Here is a 21428-nt window from a genome sequence, read left to right on the forward strand (position 1 = left end):
GCATGTCAAAATGTACTCCGAGACAACGAGATTAAATAAATGATTAGAAATTAGAAACACATTCTGTCTGTTGTTCCGAAGACGCTAGAAACAACCTCTTTAAAGTTATTGTCTGTAGTTTTTTCCTCCAGTCAATGGCACAAACAATAACAATGTTGATTTCGTTCGTAGTGCTGTGATCTGTTTTATTATTACTATTATCATCATTAGTATTCAATGTTGCAGAAATGAAGCTGGTCTGTTGGGAGTTATTTGGATACGTTCAAGTAATGTTGGCGTTTTCAATTCTCTACCTATACTTGAACGCATCAGTTTGGGCATTGTCATCATGACACCGTGCAGCTGAGTGTCAGAGTGCACAGTCCAATTAGGAGTAATGTCTACCTATATTTTGGGTGTAGACGTGGGCACCACTTCTATAAAAGCCGTTTTAATAGAAACCGGCTCCAGAGCGGTGGCTGCCAGTCACGCGTTGCCTACTACGTCAGATATAATCGACGGCGGTGGGATAAAGGTGAGTGCCTCCACGTGCCGCACGACTTTATCCAGCAGTGGTACCAACACTGCTGTGTGTGTGTGTTTGTCCCGTGTGTGTGATCCGGCTGTGTTTCCACCATACCACACAGGCCAAGGAGCAGCACACCGGCCGGATCATAGACACCTTGAACCGGTGCATCGGCCTGCTGCCCAGAGACAAACTGCAGCATGTGAGCAGCATCGGGCTGTCAGGACAGATGCACGGGGTTGTGTTCTGGAAAGGGAAAGGCGGTAAGACTACCACCACAACCTGCCTACCTGCTCCACGCGTACAGTGCGCGCGTTTCACAACGCGTGTGTGGTCAATTGGGCAACAACGGCTCTGATACAAGTGTGGTCTGAGCAGCAGATACACGGATCTGTTCATCTGTTGGCTCGTTTGAAGTGTAAAACAAATCAGAGAGGAAGCAGCAAGGCATAGTAAAGACAGATCATTTGCAGAACTGATGGACACCAACATTATTGCAAGTAAAATAGAAAATAAAACAAAAAAACAAGAAGACACTTGACTGAGAAATGAATAGGAGAAATGAATAGGTGTTGGAGTGAGTGTGAGGACTACAGGACACTAGTCAGAGGTCTTCATATGAGATCCCTGAGGCTATTGTGGTCACTGTTTCCTGTTAAATATAATTTATTGTGTGTTATGATATTATCAAATTAGATAATGGGGTTGTTCATTGGAGAACGAAGCACTGTCATTGTTCAGAATGTCATCACAGATCCTCAGTCAGAGTTGACCTGTCTCAACAGGGCGACTCTTGTTGATCTGCCCTCATCAGCAGAGGGTGTGTGTGCCACGGACAGACTGCAATAACAGAGTTTCCAGCGTGTCTACATGCTGTAAGACAAGGCCTAATGTGATCTTGCATGATGAGGGATTGGATTACACATCAGGGAGGAGAGTGTAATAGGAACTATTTCATCCCATCCAAGCAAAGTGTGAGCCCCGGTTTCCTTCTTAATGTGCTTTCTTTATTATCAGGAATCCATTAGTGTAATAGCTGGGATTCTTTTAGATGAATTTGAGAGGCACGTTCTGTTTATTATACTGAATAGTCACTTTTCTGTTTAGATTGCAGTCTTTAAAATACTCCGCAGTATGATTTGGACACACGTTCTCATAATGTTTAACCAGGCCACAGGATTTAGAAAAACATTCACCAGTAATAGCCACGGGGTATTTGGAAGACTTTCAAGAAGCGAGCAGTGTGTTTCAGTCTGCTGAAGAACGTGGATTATCCAGTCTGTAATACTGATGATGACCTCTGAGATGCTTTTTTAGAAGCATATTGAGGTGCTTGACAGTTAGTTGTACACTGAAATCAGGAGGTTTTCTCCTACTAACTCCTTATTAAACAGGTACTTTGTTGGTCTGCTGAACCTCTTTCGAAACTCTGTTGCCCTCTGCTGGTTGCACCTGTAACATGACGTGAAAAGTGGCCTCAATGATAGAACATTTGTGCTGCTGGGATGTTTTTACATATAAACACCAAAACCATGAATTCAAAAGTTGAAGATGAAGCTTGCTGTAATTCCCCATGTTGCTTGCGCCTCCCAGGTTGTGACTGGACCAACAAGGACTTCTTCACTGCCAGAGACACCAGTCAGCTGATCACCTGGCAGGATGGGCGCTGCAGCATTGACTTCCTGTCGTCTCTACCAAAGCCACGCTCGCATCTCAGTGTGGCCACGGGCTTTGGCTGCGCGACCATCTTCTGGTACATGAGACACAGGTCAGCTCGTGCTTTTTTGAAAAAAAAAAAAAAAAAAGCCCACCTGCACCACCCGGTTTTGTGACATGAAAGTGAGCCCCAACTTTAAAATTGTGTGCTTTCGCTGCAGGCCCGAGTTCCTGGAGGAGTTCGCGGTGGCGGGCACCATCCAGGACTACGTGGTGTCCATGCTGTGTGGCCTGGACGGGTGCGTGATGACGCCTCAGAATGCAGCCAGCTGGGGCTTCTTCAACACCTCCTCCAACCAGTGGAACGTAGACATGTATGCAAAGTGCAGAGCTTCCCGTTTGTAATAACACCATTACAACACGTCAGAACATCTAATTGATACGTGACCGCGAGTATTAAACGCATGGAAATGCTTTGTAGCTTGTGCATGTTTGGTGTGACCCGCAATGACTAAACTCTCTGTAACTTGGAGTGTCGGAGTCGGTATGTGTAACCTACATAACAAGCCACTCTGTGTGTGCATGCTCCAGTCTGAAGGGTGCCGGCTTCCCTTTGCGCCTGCTTCCTCAGTGTGTGCCGTCTGGAGGCTTGGCGGGACAGACGTGTTCTGACTGGCACGGTATCGCTGCCGGTACGCCAGTAGGGGCGGCCCTGGGAGACTTCCAGTGCTCCGTCTACTCCTGCATGAGCGCACGGACGGATGCAGGTGAAATAGGAAGTCCAGTCATCTCTCTAATGTCAGGGTCACACTTAATGCAGCGGGTGCATTACTCCCTGACGACACACGCACTTTAGATTCATTTATCCATCACGTGCTATATCTATTAGGTTTCTTCTACTGCTGTACTACTGATGATGCTTCAGTGTTCCAAAGTTGCCTCTCTTAATGTGTTGATGAAACATTTCATCTAAGCTCAGATGGGAATTCACCTCCCCTGCACTTTGGTACCATCAACTAGAGCAAAAAACAAAACGGTTAACAGAACAATAGCAAAGCGGGAAAAACACAAGAGCCTGGGAGATGCATTAACTGTAATCCTGCCATCAGCGTCTCTTGCATGTTATTGTTTGGCGCTGTAAGCTCTCTAGCCTTCGATGACGGCTTGCATCTGTCTCCCACTTTCACAGTTCTTAACATAAGCACCTCGGCCCAGCTGACCTTCGCCATGCCAGCTGACTTCAAACCGGCAGATTCTCCTCAGCCGGCCTCCCCCGTCTCCTACTTCCCGTACTTCGAAGGCTCGTACCTGGCGGTGGCGGCCTCACTTAACGGAGGGAATGTACTGGCTACTTTTGTGGAGATGCTCGCTTCCTGGATGAGAGAGCTCGGTATGGATTTTTAGTTACCCTTGTAGCTCAGTTCATGGGGTGAGTGTCAGGTTTGTTGGCTGGCTGCTCCACCGCATGACATAAATATCACAACTACTTCTGGGTGGATTGCCTCTCCCATTTCTCAGTTAGTACGTCCTCAGATTGCTCTCCTCTCCTCCTCCCACATAAGAGATGCAAGCTGAGAAGGCAAGGAGGAGACACCAGCAGAGTTTGAGGCAAATGCATTCAACAATATGAGACATCAGTGCTTCGGAGCCTGTATTTTACAGCAGTGTCAATCTGTGTGGCAAAGCTGCATCATCTGCTCATTGTTTTGTTGAAGCCTACTGCGGTTTTTTTTTGCATCTCTGTCAGATGAGCAGACCAGAACAGATTTCAACGCAACATACTGTCATATATTTATTTACTTTTAATTCAGTTCACAATGATAGAACATAAATCATTTCAAGGTGAAATGTCAGTGGGGAATGAACAGCGCCTTAGGAGGTGCAACACAAACGGTTAACGCAAAGAAACATATTTGTAGTCCTGATCCCACCATGGTCTTTATATTCTGCAGAGGACATACATCTCTCTTCTTCCGTCTCTCCGCAAGGACCATTTTAGGAATTGACACATCCTTCAAGATGATGTGCCCAAATTGATTTCTGTGTCACAGGATGGAGCAGAAAAGAGAAAATTTAAAAAAAAAAAGAAAAGAGGTGAGCCCATGATATATAAGGTTCATTCATGGTCTCCTGAGGATAAATCCTAATGACTTTTGGCAATTCTCTGACTCTTGCGCCCAGCCGGTCGAACTTTCCACTTATACCAGCCATCAGCCATCACGGTGACGTTGTTGTTGTGACCATGCTGATGTTATCATTTGGCTCAAAGTAGCTCTGTGTCTCAGCGCACATCAGTCAGACAACTTACATTTGATATGTTAAATACTGCAGAAGAACATATTTTGGGGCGTCTAGGCTCCAACCTCTTGAGGAAAAATCTCAGACCTCCTGGCTGGATCCTGCAGATGGATGCTGGGATGGTGGCGTGGCTGCCAAATTGGCAGTGCTCGGTAGACGATTGTGGATAGCGAGGTGTGTCACATACTGTTTGTCAGTAGCAGGGCAGCTCAAGTTAAGTGCTCAAACTGGCTTGCAGGCGTCCCACCATTTAATTGCTCCTCCTCTTCCCTCGCAGGTGCAGAGCTGAGTGATTCGTGCCTATACGGGAAGCTAATTAATTCCGCCCTGAATCAGGAAACCAGCGACCTCACGGTGATCCCGACCATCCTGGGAGAGAGACACAACCCTCTGTGCCTGGGTCAGGTGACCAACATCTCCACTACCAATCTGTCCCTGGGTCATCTGACCAGGGCACTGTGCCATGGAGTCCTGGCCAACATCACCTCCATGATGCCCGCTGAGCGTCTGCGGGAGGCAGGGGTCACCAGGATAGTGGGCAGCGGGAGCGCCATCGCCCACAATGAGGTGCTGCGGCAGGAAGTGGAGAGGGCGTTTCCTCAGCCGGTGGTCTACGGACAAAACGCTGACTCCGCTGTCGGCGTGGCCATGGTGCTGTGCGACCGGCATTGAGCAAGAGTCGTAATCCACAGTGTCTGAATATCCGTTTAAAAGATTAATTGAGGATTTTGCACATTTTTTTTTTAGTACCTCATCAAAAGGTAGACAGACTGAAATTCTGCAACATGCCTTTGCTCAATGGAACTTAACCGTGTGTTTTCCAGGACATGGATGAAAAGCCTTGTGTTTTGAGATTTCAAAGGACCAAAAGATCAAACTATCTGTGCAGCTACGAACCCCCCTTAGAAATTTTTTATTTCTGGCTGTATCTTGCTGTTAATTAGTCTTTTTTTTTTCTTTTCAGACAACACTGTGACACAAATAAGAAATATTTCAGCAGTGTAAAAGTTAAAGTCAGGTTTCGAGGTGTGAGATTTTTTTTCTTAGAGGTGCAAATTTGCGATGATGTTCATCATTCATCAGAAAAAAATCTACTCTCGAGGAGCTTATTCCTCCACTAATAGAACACGGTGCAACAACCAAATTCGCCGTAAAACTTCACGTGTATGCAAGGTTCCCTCTAAGTTTGATTGTTTCCATCTCGACTCTGTCATCTTTATTTCACTTCTCCAGTCTGCACCTGTGTAGTCAGTTCCATAGATAGTCATAAACCATAGTGTGAGTGATGGAATTTATATCTGAATAATTTCTTGTTCTACTTGCGCTTGTATCACAAGAAGTTTAACCGTCAACATGACGTTGCCGCTGATATTTCTGGGTTTTCCTGTTCAGATGCGAGCGTGTTCAAATGGCAAAGTCTTTACAAGCCACTCGCATGTACATTTTGTACAGCACAGTCAAACAAGCAGGTTCGAATAAAAAAGCAACAGAGCAAGATTCCTGTCCAAATAAGATAAGCCGGAGTATTAAATGGGTCTGTTATTCAAAATAATTCTTGCCTGCAGTGACATTTGAACAGAGATAGACTTTATATCAGTTAAAGTTAAGAAAAGTACAACTACGACGTTACAATTAAATAATGAGCTGATTAATTCTGTGCTTTCTAGTAAAATGGTTAGTGGGTACACTTTGAATTTCCATTTATTATCTACTAGAGTCTAAATAGCTCATCGAGGGAAATGAAAAAGTAACGCTGGGCAGTTTTACATTTGTTACCATTTACCCTTTTAATATCGCCATTGTATATCTGAAAGTCTTGAACACATGGTGCCTTGAACGGAACCTTGTCCACATCAGGATTCTGTCAGAATGAGTAGTTGATTAAAGTACCCACGATGTAACGGTTTTGATCTGATCGTCTGAAGTTAACCTCTTCTGGAGCAGGTTAGCTGTGCAGCACAGGTGACTATGGTGATCTGCCGTATTTTAAAGTGAACCAGGGCTATCATACCAATAACCAGAGATACCCCACTAATCTTAGGGTGCAATCTTGAATGTTTGTGATACAGGCCCCAGGCTAGCACATTTATTTAAGGATGGGTGCAGTCGATGCGTGCTCATTCACCGTCTCTGCAGGTCCTTCGATCCAGATGAGATGTGGTTAGCTTGTCTTTAAATTTCATGTTTTCACTGTCCCCGTATGAGGACGGGTGGCCTCAACTTCAAATGAAATAATGGTTTGTCTAAATTTGATTGAGATTGAGGGTTACTGCACCTTCTTTGCCTTCTTTTGTCTCAGATCTTCAATTGTGGATTTCAGCTATTCACATAGGGCATAAATGTCTTTAATTTGTGTCTGTTTTTAATGTTAAACTTGTATTTATCGACAAATCTGTCTCGATTCTGCTGCTGTGTTTTGTCACGATCCGAAACTAACTATAAAGGCAATCAACGTAAAAATAAAATGGACGCAACCAACAGTTGATTTGGTCTGAATTCAGTGTTGATATTAGCAGACCTAAGCATTTCACATCGGATGTTTCCAGCAGCAATTCTGCACCAATGTTCATTTCCTGTAATAAATAATTAAAAATGTAATAACACTTTAAGGACATAGACCCTCTCAGTTTGCGAAGACCTGCGTGCCCTTTTCAAGTGAGAAAGAAAACAGGAAGTGATCTTATGAAAGGAAATCGTCATGTCTCATGAACACAGATGCAGCCTACACTGGTAGGCAGAAGCACTGTAACCACACATTCAGTCACAGGACCACAGCTGCACACACACTTGGGCGAAACTGCAAAGAGGCACTCACAGGAAGCACATCAGCAATGTCATGGACTGAAAAAGGGAGACTCGCTTAAGAAATCTTATTCACCAGTGACAGAAACATCTGAGTGAGACTGGTAAGTGCATTCTTTAATTTGTCAATTCATTCACTTCTGATTTGTTATTTTCACAGAGATGAGGGGAGATCTAGTGTTGGTTTTGTGGTGGGATTAATTTGAATACTTCTCGTCTCTGTGACTTCTTGCTCATTAAACCCATCTGGGTTTGTGTCAGATAATACACTGGTCTTCAGTGAAATACACACATCAGGATTCCTTTGCGGTATTTTTTGCTGTCTTGACTTGAGCACACATGGTCAATACAGCATCCTTTTAAGCACTTAGGGCTCTAGTAATGTGCTCTGATATTCTCCAGGGCGTGTCACATTATCTCTCCCTCGGCTTGTTCCTGGTAATCACAGAATCTCTAGGTCAAATGAACATATCAGGACAATAGGAACTCTCCGCAGGACACCCCATTGTGTTCCGCTGTGTTCAATTTGGACTTGAAGGTTAAATTTTGAATCAAGGAGACAATCTGGAGGAGGAGGTCTTCTCTCTGGTGAGTTGATTGAGGTCTTTTTTTTGCTTTTTCTTGATTAAGAGAAATCAATAGATTGCTTTTGAAGCATCTGAAGCAGTGCGAGCCAAATCCTCTGTTTGTACAAAACACATGTTCAATGTCGTGGCATGCAATTGTGATCTGTTATCATACGTCTTGCACACTTCTTGTTTCGTGAGACTTAACGAGGATGTGGAAAAGGATGGAGAGAGGGAACGGATTCCCAGCTGACACCCACCGTGTGTGTGTGCTAATATTTATCTTCACTGCTCATAGGTTACTTGAGTAGTCTCCTAAAAACAACTCATGGATCGATATAGCCATGAATAATACAGCAGGACATATGTGGATGTAGAAGAAGACGCTCCTGCACAAGCGTTTGAACAACAAAGGCGTTTTAAAATCCCCTACTTCCACTTTTGTGAATGCAAACAATGTTTGAATTCATTCAGATGTGGTGTGACTAAACAACTGTTCAGAATGCAATCAAGTTTCATTTTACTGGCATGTATGAGAAATGTCCTTTTCTATAAATAACATGCCTTGCAGTTTTTCCACAATTTCTGCTCTGATATGTGAATCTATATATATATATATATCTTGTGATGATCAGGGTGTCTCACAGAGTTATGAGTCACTAATTCCCCATTTCTTGGTCGAAAAGGGGAACAAAATGCTAGCAAAGATTAGTTCCCATCACTCTCCAGAAGTCCTCCTTTAGATCATAATGTAATTTGTTTGCGATCTGCCGAACTTTGCAGGAATATTTAATTTGTTTACTCACTGATTCTGTGTGAAGCGCGCTGCAGATGGTTATTCTGCAAATCAGCGACTACAACATCGAGTGCTGTGTGCTTCTAAATACGCTCCTTTGTTAGTCGCTGTGGCTGAAACATCACATGTCTGAAAATATGTGTGTGCCCTTAAAGGCCAGTGAGGTGATCCTGTGTGGTTCACATGTTTCAGTCGCAAACGAAACATGTTAAAGCACCGACACTAAACACTTTGTCCTGCAGTGTTTACAGAGCCTCAATCACTTTTGGCTTGTGATCCATGAAAACAAAGCGTGTGTGTGTGTGTGTGTGTGTGTTTGTGTGAGATTCATTGACACAGTTGTTCTCTGGGAGGCTGGAGGAGATTAGGAAAAATATTTTGTGTTGCAGAAAGGTTTTTTTCTTTCTTTTCACACACTGTTAATCAATTTTACACGCCGTGGATGACTCATAACCCCTTCGTTTGAGACCTCTGGTCTGCGGCAAGTAAAGTTTCCTACACTCAAGCACAAAATAAGACTGGCTTGTGAGGAAATATGTGGTGGGGAATACGTTAAAGCAAACAATACCTCACCACATACAGCGTGTGCCTCTGGCTGTCAACTAAATTTACTGGATCCGTTGGTGCAAAAGAGGAAAACTAAGATACAAGACAAAAACACTGAATTTGCAGAGAAAATGACTTACTAAGTTAAATTATACTACATTTACTTGACAAGAAATCCTGAATTACGGTTCAGTTTAGAATTAAGCGGAGCCTGTTCAAAGGTTTGAAATAAGTGGAAAATACTGTCAATGAACTGAATATACGTCAATAATTATCGATTACATTTTTCTAATTCTCAATTTTAGCACACTGAAAAAATGAAAGCCAAGAAACAAGAAAAAAAAATGGGGGGGTGAATTATAAGATATATCATGCTTGCTTTCAGGGTCATTATTTTGTTTTGGGTTACGACTAGAATAGGTGCTTGCTTTAATGCATTTTGTTGTGCTGTCTGATACTGCAGCGCTGATGTCCCCCCTCTGTCTGAAACGCTCTGTTGTAGCTCCTGTCTCTTTAAGAACCCCCCTCCTGAATACCCAGTCTGCTCTGATTGGTCAGGTCACACATGGCTAACCGCCAACAAAAACAGAGCAGCTGCACCAAAACAAATCAGACCTGCTGCTAGGCATATATTATGCAACTGTGTGACATGATGACATAGCGTGATGTCACAAAGTCACTGAATATAAGGCGGGACTATTGATAGGGCGCTTCAGGAGCAGTGTTTCCCATGGGAGACAGGAGCTTCTATTTGACCTTTTTGACTTTCTTTTTGAACTTTTACATGCACAAGAAGTGATAGGATACAAATGAAAAAGCATGATAGGTCTCCTTTAAGATTTCCTTAGTAATTGAGGCATATGTGCTTTAAAAACTCAAAATCTTGTATAGTAAAATTGTGTAATTCCTGGTCAAAATATCTCATTACAGTTAATAAAGGCACAGTGAAATAACAAGTAACGTTTCAGTGAGATAAAGGGACTTTTTTATTTTTTATTTTGAGCAATCCAAAGGAGCACACTTTCACTTTTACCATTGGCGCACCTTTGACTTATTACAAGCCAACACAAGCCAGCGTATGATAAACTGAAGAATACACCATGAAATCAGAAATAATTTGTCAATAAATGTTAGCAAGAGCAGAACTCTTGGCAGTGTTGTCTGAATGATGCTCACATGTGCTGTATTTCTCTGCAGACCGCTGCGGCGAGAGGTGAGGATGGATAGAGCACAGAGGTTTGATTTCTCTCTGGAGTCGGACGACAGGACCGAGGAAGAGAAATTATGGCAGAAAGCTGGGAAGAAGTCCGGACTGGCTTCTTCCCTGGGTTTGGGCCAGGAGTCGCCCAAAGCTCCTATGGACACCGATTACCAGGAGGAAATGGAGAAGACGAAGCCTCAAATCAGATTCAATCTCCACTTTGACAAGTGAGCCTCCCCATGCAAAGGCAGACTGCTCTCTGCCTTCTGTAACACCCATTATACCATGGCTGCTGTGTGTTCTCAAGCCCTTGCAGTGTTGACTGAATGCGACTGCTTGACCTTTTGACCCACATCATTTTTTTGTAACCCTGTTGTCTGTGACACATTTGCCATTTCAAAGAGCGATCCGAGGCGAGACGGAGACCGACAACAAGAGGGACAGCAGGACGTTCAACATCGACAGGCTGTTTGAAGCAGCAGCCAGCAGGGACACCCGAAAGCTGGCCGGCCTTCATCAGTACCTGCACCAGAACATGAAGAAACTCTCCGATTCTTTGTGTGAGTGTGACACCCATAACGCAATCAGCTGCGCCAAGCTATGTACTGCTGACCTGTGAGCGTTAACTGTTGTCACACGTGCAGATCAGTCCTATGGTAAAACCGCCCTGATGAAGGCCCTGCTGCACCTCAGAGACGGCAAGAACGAGACGGTGGAGCTGCTAATCGACATTTCAGAGAAGATGGGCGACATCAAAAAGTTTGTGGATTCAGCCTACACCAACAGCTACTACAAAGGTAAACCACGCTGATGTGAGATCCCTTTGCAGGGATGTGAAGAGACGTGACGGCTCCTCTGATATGTGCTGATGTGTGACCCTTCCAGGCCAGACGGCCCTCCACATAGCCATCGAGAGGAGGAGCATTTCCTACGTGAAGCTGCTGGTCAGTAAAGGCGCAGACGTTCACGCCAAAGCCTGCGGGATTTTCTTCCAGCAACACGACGGGCCCAACTTCTACTTTGGTGAGTCCACGCTGGTCCACTGGAGCCCTCACACAAAGATCATCTGCTGAGAGGATGAGTCCCATGGTGGATTTTTTTGTGACAATGAGTAACTTAAATCAATCGATCCAGGAAATGAGCACATTTTATTGGATGTTGATGTCTACTGATAAGCATTGTAGCTACAACAGGATGCACACTGACACACCAGCAGCTTGGATCAGTATTTGAATCACTTATATACATATATATGTGCAAAGCGTGCATGTTGCTGAAGGGCAAAGGTTTTTTTTTTCTTCTGTTTTAAGGGCACATCGCTCTGTTTTAGGCAAGACAACACCACCACCAGCTGCTGATATGTAATACTGCATGTGTGCATGGGTTAACTCATACCTGGGCCTGTTCCGAGATTAAGATGTGGTAGAGATTAGTTATCACCGTACATTTTGTGATTAAAACCCATAATACAAATCTGGAACATGCGACGAGTCTAAGAACAACTTCAGACCTTGCAAACTTATCCAGATAACTTGAGTTTAACATTCTCAAACATTTGCGATGACGCTTAGTTAAACTGGCAATAAACAGGATTTTTGCTTTAACAGAATTTCATGAAGTTAATATTGATTGCACAGTGTAATCACTATAAAATAATGGCACCATCTCTGTTAGATTGGTTCTCTGCCAACCTTGTTTTCACTTTCTCTGCCACTGGGCACAAAATCTCTCAGGAAAATGAAGGCAGCTCGGCACCAGTTCTGTCTCTCCATTACGCTGCAATCATACACTAAATGAATGAATAAGCCCACGTTTTGTCCAGTGTCAGTTTGTAGTTGTTACTCTGAGGAAAACTGAAATGATCCACTTGTCTTTACATCAGTGGCACCAACAATGATACCACTTGGCAGCTCTAGGGGTGAAAAGTTGTCTGTTTTTCCCCTCCAGGTATGATTTAAGACATAAACTTCACCTTTTAGCCATTGGGAACAATAATTTGCGTCTGAAATATTTTCTCCACAGAAAAGTTCACTGACTCTGGATGAAAAGAAACACATCTGATCCTTTATCCCCATTGAAATACCCGGAGTCTGTGAATATTCAAATATTGTTCGGTTCAAAAGTTTGACGGCTGGACAGACGATGTGTGCTACTTCCCATCAACACTTGTGTAATTGACTGATTGTTACCAGCCCCAAACTGTAAAATTATTTTCAGTCATTTGTGGTTGAGGTTAAAGGGGGAAGGTCCACTCTGAAATAAAAGTGAAACATCATTCAGTTCCTGTGTTGTGTGGCTGAATGTTAAACAGAGAAACTCTCAGCCCTCAGCAGATGACTGTGAGCGCAGCCTTCTACCGCGAAACTCAGTAAAGTTTGGGAAATAAAGGCAGCGTGCCGATCAAGGTTCTCTTACTGCATAGCATTTTCACTTAGAATGTTTTCCCGATCATATTTCGGTGTACTGCTTGGCTCCACAATGAGAACGCTGATTAAGAATCCAGCCACTATTTTGTGTCCTGCTCTAAAAAGCAGGGGCACGTATCTCAGATCAAACTGTAAAGTTAGGTAATGATCAAACATGAATCAGAACTCTGATAATGCATCGCCTATTTGTTGATTTGAATGTTTTTACACCATACTATCTTTACTTAGTAGATGTTTGCTGATACACTAATGTTTAAAATATCCTATATTTCCCCTTTGAAGATCAACTAACAGAGTCTCCCTGTCCGTGTTGTCCTCAGGTGAGCTGCCTCTGTCCCTGGCAGCCTGCACCAACCAGCCCGACATAGTCGACTTCCTCATGGAGAACGAGCACCAGCGAGCCGACGCCCAGATGACGGACTCTCAGGGCAACACGGTGCTGCACGCCCTGGTGGTGGTGGCCGACAACTCCAAGGAGAACACGGAGTTCATCACCAGCATGTACGACAGCATCCTCACGACCACTGCCCGGCTGCACCCCAAGCTGAAGCTGGAGGACATCGCGAACAATCAGGGGCTCACGCCTCTCAAAATGGCTGCCAAGACCGGCAAGATCGGGGTAAACACTGGAAGATGATATAAAGTACAGATCCACAGCTGGATAGAAATGATATGGGGGGCCCGGGGTTTGAAATGTGCGATGGGCTGCCCCTGCTTCACCGACCCAGAAAGTAGCGTGTTGTTTTTGGCCCCATGAGTGTCCGGATTGGGGTCTTAAGTCCCACGGACCAAGATTATCCCATGACCTGTGTTCATAGACATGTTTCTCTCTGACGTTTGTCTCCTTTGTCTGCAGCTTTTTTCACACATCCTGAAGAGGGAGTTCCAAGAGAGCCACACCAAACACTTGTCCCGTAAATTCACCGAGTGGGTTTACGGGCCCGTCACCTGCTCCCTGTACGACCTCGCCTCTGTGGACTCGTACGAGGACAACTCAGTACTGGACATACTGGTCTACGGCAGTGACATCCCTGTAAGTCCCGGCGTCGTGAGCCCGGTCATGCTGGTGTTGTTCCGCGCTCAAACATCTGCTCTCTCTCCCCTCAGAACCGCCACGACATGCTCCAGACGGAGCCTCTGAGTCGCCTGCTGGAGTCCAAGTGGAAGATGTTTGGAAGAGGAATGTTTTGTCTCAACTTCCTGGTCTACCTCCTGTACCTGGTCATCTTCACTATTGTAGCCTACAACAGGAGGGATGGAAAGGCGAGCTGGCGGCTGCAAACTGTGTGATTGATCCATGTTGCCATCTCAGATCTACCCGCGCTGATGTCTTTTCTCTCTGCCCCGCAGAATCCGTTTGGCATTGAACATACCACGAACGGTTACCTGTATATTACAGGCCAGCTGCTGACGGCACTGGCAAACATCTATTTCTTTATCATAGGGGTATGTAGGTTTCCTTGTGTTTTGAACTAAAAATCCAGTTGCTCCTATCGCCACCTTGCGGAAGTTGTATTCCAGTACGGTTTATCAAAAGCCTTCTTTTAATCCCCAGATCTTGGACATGAGGAGGAAACGGCCAAAGCTGCAGACGTTGCTGATTGACGGATATTATGAGATTCTTTTGTAAGTAGTAATGGTGTGGTCATAAACATTTTCCTAATGAGTTTATGGTCGCAGGATGTTCACTTCCTAAGTCCTGGATCCATTGACAGCAAAACAGATGATAAAACAGGGTATATTTTTAAGTTAGGCGGCTAAATTGGGGTTGGTAAGTTGCAACCGCCTTGTGGCCTCCGGGTTTTCAGTCAATCCAATCAGGATCTCCTCCCCAGCTCCCACCTTCTCCTCCAAATATAGTCAATGCTGATGGCAATGGCCATAATGCCAAACTTCAAAACAGTAGTCCACAAAAAAAATTCCACAGCAGCACCTTTAAACTGCAGTCAGTCTAACATCAACTATCAAAGTGAGCTCCCCAGCATCAGGCTGACAGCAGCGTTTCAATGACCTCTCTACCTAAACGTTTCGGTGTGTTCCCAGCTGTGATCTTTATTCTTTGACCGCAACTCCCAACTGTTGGTGTAACACTGTACTGACACACCAGAAGGTTAAATCTTCAGATCGCTGCTGTTGCACCTCTCTTTAAGAATATGCAGTTTAGGATCAACTTTCTTCATCTGATCCTCACTGTTAACCTAGTGATGCAAATGATTGGCTCCAGGAATGAATCCTTCTTTGGTCTTCCATGTTTGGGAGACCTTTTAAATCATCATGTCACGTATTTGTAGTGTATGTAAAAAGCATTCGGCCCCTTGGATATATACATTCAGATTCATATTCAGAAATATTTATCATTAACAGTCTTTTATTGAACTAAATCGACGAAGAGAGAAGGACCGTACAATGCTTGAGAGACACCCCCGATAACAGTATACTGGTGAGCACTGGGGTGCTAAGAAAACACACTGATAGATGTACCAACAGAGTTTTTGATCACACAGGGAGCACACTGGCCTTGGAACTACATCTGTGAGCCGATCGGTAGTAATCATTCACACTGTAGTGGTTGGCGATTGTAGATATTTGACCCACACTACGCGCCCAAACAATTTACGGTGCTTTTTGGTTTTTCAGATACATTTTTGCTGTGTGTCTTCCTTGGGCGTGTTACTTTGTGAATTCTGGTGTAGGTTTTGCCACCGCACTGACTCACCAGAAGCCTTTGGACTGCACACAGGCCAGCTCCTTTTTATCTCGCGACTTGTGATGTTTCATATGTGTCCAATCAAAGTGGGTGAATACTTCACATTTCATATTTGTAGTCCGTTCAGATCCCCGTGTAGAGATCGGCTGTCACTGAGTGTTTTTTTTTCTGTCCATCACTGAAAGAAAACTACATTACATCTGCTTCCATTTAATGTTGTCGAAGGGTATAATATGAAAACTTCCAAATGGGCGTTGAACACTTTGACAGGCACTGTAAAATCTTAAATTCTGCCACTTACAAAAATAAACATCACTATGAAACACGTTCTTTGGTCGGTCGATCTCTCCTGGGGTTTATTATCGGCTCAGACTGGTGACATGTAACGGCGTCAGATGATCTGAGGAGGAATTCTTCTTCTGTCATTCTTGTTTTGACACATACTTTGGAGTCAAATATCGGTCAAACAAACCCAACTGTAGCCTCCTGTTTAACGGCACCAGCCTGCATTATTATCATTGACGTTTCATAAAGTGCACATGGTTTACAGTACCTTTTTGTTGTTGTTGTTGTCGTTGTTGTTGCTGTTGACAGTTTTTTGCAGGGCATCCTCTTCCTGCTCGCGGCCACGCTGTATCTATGCAAGCGCCAGGAGTACCTCAGCTTCTACGTGCTGTGTCTCGCTCTCAGCTGGGTGAACCTGCTCTACTTCTCCAGGGGCGACATACACATGGGCATCTACAGCGTCATGATACAGAAGGTAGTCCGCAGGGGGCACGCCTCACCACGGTGAACGTGACAGGCTGGTAAACGATCCCATCCCTGACGTCTCTCTTTCCTTCTTTGCAGATGATCCTCAGCGACATCCTGCGCTTTCTTTTTGTCTACGTCGTCTTCCTGTTTGGATTTTCAGCGGGTACGTCTGCTCTGCGAGTGAAAAGATCCACTCGACAAGATATCCGCCACTCTGTCCAAAAGATTTCGGGCGAGAAAATATAGCAAAAAAAAAACAAACAAAAAACACAACAACTTTGCATGTCTCTTTCATGTGCCAGGTTTGTAGGAGAGGAACAAGTAGGTCAAAAGTTGCAATCAAACTCTCGCGCACTTGCCGTTTGTGTAATCTGCTTCTTGTCTCCTGTCACAGCGGTGGTCACGCTGCTCATAGAGCCTCCTTCGAGAAACCTCACCAAAACTCCGGAGAAGGGGCGTATCTTCGGTCAAGTCGACAGCAACGAGCCGTGTATAAAACCCACCTACAGGAACATCTCCTACACCACAATGGAGCTCTTCAAGTTCACCATCGGCATGGGCGACATGGAGTTCATCGAGGACTACCAGTACAAGGAGGTCTTCTACTTGCTCCTCATCAGCTACATCGTCCTCACCTACATCCTGCTGCTCAACATGCTCATCGCCCTCATGAACCGCACAGTGGAGAGGACCGCCCTGGAGAGCAGCAGCATCTGGCAGCTACAGGTGAGGCGATCCTGGAGGGTCCAGAGGGTGTTTTGTCTGTTCGAGGCGGCTGTGGTTTGATGAAGCACTTGTGGCTGTTTCCAGAGGGCTATCACCATCCTGGACATGGAGAAAAGGCTGCCGTGCTGTCTGAGGAAGGGGTTTCGCTGTGGGGTGGAGAAGAAGCTGGGCACCGCTCTCGGGGATGACCGTCGCCGGTGTTTCAGGTTCGCTTCTTTTCAGTTCAGTGACGATACAATCAGTCTGAAATGTTGCGATCCATCCATCATAAGCTGCGCGTGAAGACACACATACTTCCAAAACAGGTGTCCCTGCCCCATCACAGGTATGATATCCACCACTTATATCTAGACTGAAGTATCTTATCATATATGACTTTTCATCTAAGCGCCATCATCAGATTAAAACTTGTGTTTTGAACTCAAAGGCCCGCTGCACTCAAAAATGTCCCATTGGATTTTCTTGGAAACAGCAAATGTCGTCAAAGGTCAAATGAAAGTGTTGGAGGCATTTTGTAACTCCCCAGTCACTGCAGCGTGTCTTGGTGTGTTGCTGCCGCCTGTAGGTCACAGCGGAACAGGACGAACACCGGAGACAGGAGTGTGTGCTGTGTAACCCAGCTCCATGGCCCTGTAACAGGGCTTTTCGCACTGCGTATTCTCAGCCCAGCGCTAAACCCCGCGATAACTTCTCCCCTTTTCACACACAAATTGTTAACCTTAGGTTAACCTGAGCCCAGCGCTGTAGGATTCACACCGCACTTCTTCAAATCACGAGGCCCCAAGCGTCCGTGGTTTACAGTGACTGTAGGACAGCTAAGGGGGTTTTAGGCAATACACCATTCAATTCATAAATGTCCACTGGAGCACAAGACTAATGTTTACAATCTAGATTGACATGTGAGTCCATTGTTTACTCAAGCTGTGTTTCACGCTGGCTTTAAGCCGTGTGTTTAAGTTGATTTCCAACGGATAATCCCAGAAACTCGGGGCTAAGCCTTCCGCGGAGCAAGCTTTACTCTAAAATCAGGGTTACCCAACTTTGAGATGTGCGAGGATTGTGCCAGTCGGTTGGAAAGATTCCAAGAATTCTTTTTAGCTCTGGGCTGCATGAAAGGCCCTACGGAGGTCAAAAACTCTACAAGAAACCCCTTAAAGAAACATTATGTCGAAATGGTTATTTTGTGCATCCCCTCGAAGTTTCTGAGCGCAGCACCACTGTCGTAAATACAAATCCAAGGTCTGTGACAACTTGTCAGGCGTAATGTCGGTGCTGACTGCGAACAAAACAAAAAACAAAACAAAACTGCGTTGTGTGTTGGAAACTCGTACGTGTGTAACGCTGTGATCCTACCCCTCCCACTGAAGTTACACAGTGCAGAAACAAGTGATGGGGGGTGAAGTGGCTGAGACAGAGACACCATTCGCCCTATTACAAGACACAGTACCATCGACATGATTCTGAAACTGTTATCGTGAGGTTCAAAATGTTGCATAGTGTTGCTTAAATGCAGTGTCGCAGAATCACTAAAATTGCATTCCATTCCATTTACCAGAATCTACCTGACACATAGTGAACCGTGGGAGGAGTACATAGAGGTACTAGTTGGTTCCTGGTAAAAAAAAAGAAAATAGTGAAGCTGGCACGTACACTGTACCTGTATTTAAAGGCAACCCGATATGAGCTCACTGCACAGGGCCCCTCATACCAGATTAATCGTGCCCTGGATAATGGCTGGAGAAAAGAGCACGCTTCAGTGTTTGTGGTGGTTGACTAAATTCATAGGAGTTGTAAAAAACAAGCAGAGGCATTTTTTTTTTCTTGTGACCTGCTGTATTGTTCATATGTCTACTGCTCAGCAAGTGGTCCAGTGCTGTGTCGCATTGTGATAGATAAGACACAACCCGGTTAACAGGGAGGACGCCGAGAGAGATAAAGCACTGAGGTTGTCATCCCGTCTTCGGTTTTTTTTTTGGCCGATATCGTCAGCTCTTGGATTTGGCCCTCTGAGCAGCGTAGAGGCCAGGTTTAGCAAAGTAATAATAATGGAGAAGAAACAAGGTTAGGCCTGAAGATTTAATGAAAGACGCAGCTGTGCGAGCAGCATCGATTGATGCGCAGTGCACTGTGTTCCTCACTAATTTGCCTTCTCTGACAGCTGATTGATGCGTCACACGGCAGACAGTAATTGGAGCATGTGTCCTCTTGTTGTCTCAGAGTGGAGGAAGTCAACTGGAACAAATGGAACATCAACCTGGGCAAAATCAATGAGGATCCCGGGTGCTGGGATCGTGTCCAGCAGCCTGGCTCAGACGCCCCGCCGGTCAGACATCACAGAGGTGCAGGAACATGAATACCGAATCAGAGTTTTTTTTTTTCTTCCAAGATTAGAAAATGCTTTTTAGGCATTTCTCTGTTGCAAGAGAGTCATCCTTGTGTAGTAACATGTTCCCCCTTTCTCCACAGGGAGGAGCTGGAGAGGCTTCTTCATAGAGGGCAGCCGGCGGTGGCGGCAGACACCAGAGTCCACAGAGATGAACCGTCTGCACACCCCACCGATCTGAAAGACAACAGAGAGCCTCACTCCGGCTGCTCAGCCTGACCGACCTGAGCAACGAGGCATTCAAACCCACGTACAGTCTTCGGTTTCAGCTCCCCAAGAAATTTCACCGCCAGATGTGTGAAACGCCTCTCTGGCTGACTGATACTCCACTGTCAGCTTGATTTAAACTGCGGCCTTTGAGGCAACATTTCACTGACATGAGCAAGATATTGTAGATGTGTGTTCATCTTGACTGACATGATGCTGTAAAAAAAAAAAAAAGGGTAGGGTCTCTCAAAGCTGAATGCTGCATCAAGCGGTGCCAAATTGCCCAGGGAGTCATGCATCTGAAATACATTATACATTGCATCCAAAAGCCTCTTCTGCTCATGCTGTTTCCGCCACCACCTGAGCAGGATGCACATCCTCTCAGCACAAAGGCCACAACCTGCCGGCACCTCTGGCATCGCTCAAAATCCTTCATGGAATAATACTGATCACGAAGGTGCTGATCCTGCCCTCCTGCCGTGTGCCCTTTATACAAGTCCCATTTTCATCACAGCCAGACAAGCTAAATCTTCTGCAGCCAGATAGTCCTGCGGATTTCACAGCTTGCTTTGTCTACTCCACTTCCTGTCTCTATTTGGCAGAGGAAGGCTGGGATAAATGGTGTGAAAGCACAGCAATCAGGGCATCAATGACCACCTACAACATCTGCTGTTGCAGTTACAAAATATATAAGGTTTAGACGGGCCCTCTGGACCCGTCAGACACTTGTATGGCTCATATTGAAAGAAATGAGTCTATGATTAGTAGCTTATCTGAACTGTAAGACAGATAACTATACCAATTTTACACATTAAAGTTTGTGGTAAAGTTATGGTTTTGGTGAGAACTACAGCCTATGTGAAAAATATGGCTCCTGTGGAAGGTGATAATTTCTCTCCAGTGATGTCACTCAGTGGCTATGTTGCATTTTGGGCACTGTAGGGGTTTTGAAAAACAGTCCACTGGTCTAGTATTGCACTCTTATAAGACTGCTGGACTGAGTGCGGACAGCTTAAAAACAAACAATCAAAACTCAAACAAAAGCGATACAGAATGAAACCCAATTAAACAATATTGAAGGAAGCTGTGCAGATGGCATGAAGTATATGTACAGATACTCTGTGTGTAAGTGGATCCCCATACTCACTTTTTTATTTACCAATGTAAGTTTTTTTTTGAATGTTATCATTATCTTCACTAATAGTAGAATAGTAGAATAACTGTATTCCCCCCCTTTTCCCACTTTAAAGCATATAAATATAAGAATACTTTAAATATGAACATTGTATGTGATTAAATATGAATACATGTAATGCATCCTAACCAATAAAGGTGTTAATGGTAAAATAAAGCCACTAAATGGGGGAGTCCATCTCTCCCTCCATTGCATTCATGTCACAGCAAACATCCAGCAAATTATAACATTGCTAATGCTAGTTTATGTTAACATAGCTAACACTAGCTAACGTCAATATTGCTAGCATTCCAAGCTGTCTACCGTTAAGGTAGAACAGTATTTTCACAAACTGTGTATTATACTTACAAAATGATGTGTGCATAACAGTAAAAGTATTGTTATCAATACAACCTTTAAGTATAAAAACTTTATCCCTCTTCAAAACATGGTGCCTACATTAACCACAATGCACCTGAGCCACTCAGTTACATCACTAGAGGCAATTTATTGGGTTACATGCAGCTTCTTCGGGAGCAATAAAAAGACTCCCTTTTTTCACATATGTAGAAGTAATCCCCTAGACTCATAAACACAAGGTGTAAAATTGAGAGTTACCGTTTAAGTTTCCGTTTCCACACTAATGCAGAATGAAGGGGAAGTAGAACACTGTGCACCTATT

At 44.5% G+C, this 21428-nt stretch overlaps 2 protein-coding genes across 3 annotated transcripts; both read left to right on the forward strand.

Annotated features, from left to right (window-relative positions):
- The first annotated feature begins 325 nt into the window (after positions 1 to 325).
- Positions 326 to 6942, forward strand: shpk (sedoheptulokinase). Its single transcript, XM_037120321.1, has 7 exons — positions 326 to 514; positions 627 to 768; positions 2099 to 2273; positions 2383 to 2535; positions 2753 to 2928; positions 3351 to 3551; positions 4737 to 6942. The coding sequence occupies exons 1-7, from the start codon at positions 377 to 379 to the stop codon at positions 5129 to 5131; spliced, it is 1380 nt and encodes a 459-aa protein (XP_036976216.1). The 5' UTR covers positions 326 to 376; the 3' UTR covers positions 5132 to 6942.
- Positions 6943 to 7169: 227 nt separating this feature from the next.
- On the forward strand, positions 7170 to 21338 carry trpv1 (transient receptor potential cation channel, subfamily V, member 1). Of its 2 annotated transcripts, none has more exons than XM_037120314.1 (16): positions 7170 to 7365; positions 10367 to 10597; positions 10773 to 10930; positions 11015 to 11167; positions 11256 to 11393; positions 13117 to 13415; positions 13653 to 13829; positions 13904 to 14059; positions 14147 to 14242; positions 14352 to 14422; positions 16098 to 16263; positions 16353 to 16419; positions 16651 to 16982; positions 17067 to 17188; positions 19200 to 19321; positions 19449 to 21338. In XM_037120314.1, the coding sequence occupies exons 2-16, from the start codon at positions 10389 to 10391 to the stop codon at positions 19544 to 19546; spliced, it is 2364 nt and encodes a 787-aa protein (XP_036976209.1). In that variant the 5' UTR covers positions 7170 to 7365; positions 10367 to 10388; the 3' UTR covers positions 19547 to 21338. The 2 variants fall into 2 exon arrangements, with proteins under 2 accessions (XP_036976209.1, XP_036976210.1); XM_037120315.1 differs by lacking the exon at positions 7170 to 7365 and adding an exon at positions 7737 to 7849.
- The last annotated feature ends 90 nt before the right edge of the window (positions 21339 to 21428 follow it).

The sequence above is a fragment of the Acanthopagrus latus genome, chromosome 13 (assembly GCF_904848185.1).
Source record: "Acanthopagrus latus isolate v.2019 chromosome 13, fAcaLat1.1, whole genome shotgun sequence".
Lineage (NCBI taxonomy): Eukaryota > Metazoa > Chordata > Actinopteri > Spariformes > Sparidae > Acanthopagrus > Acanthopagrus latus.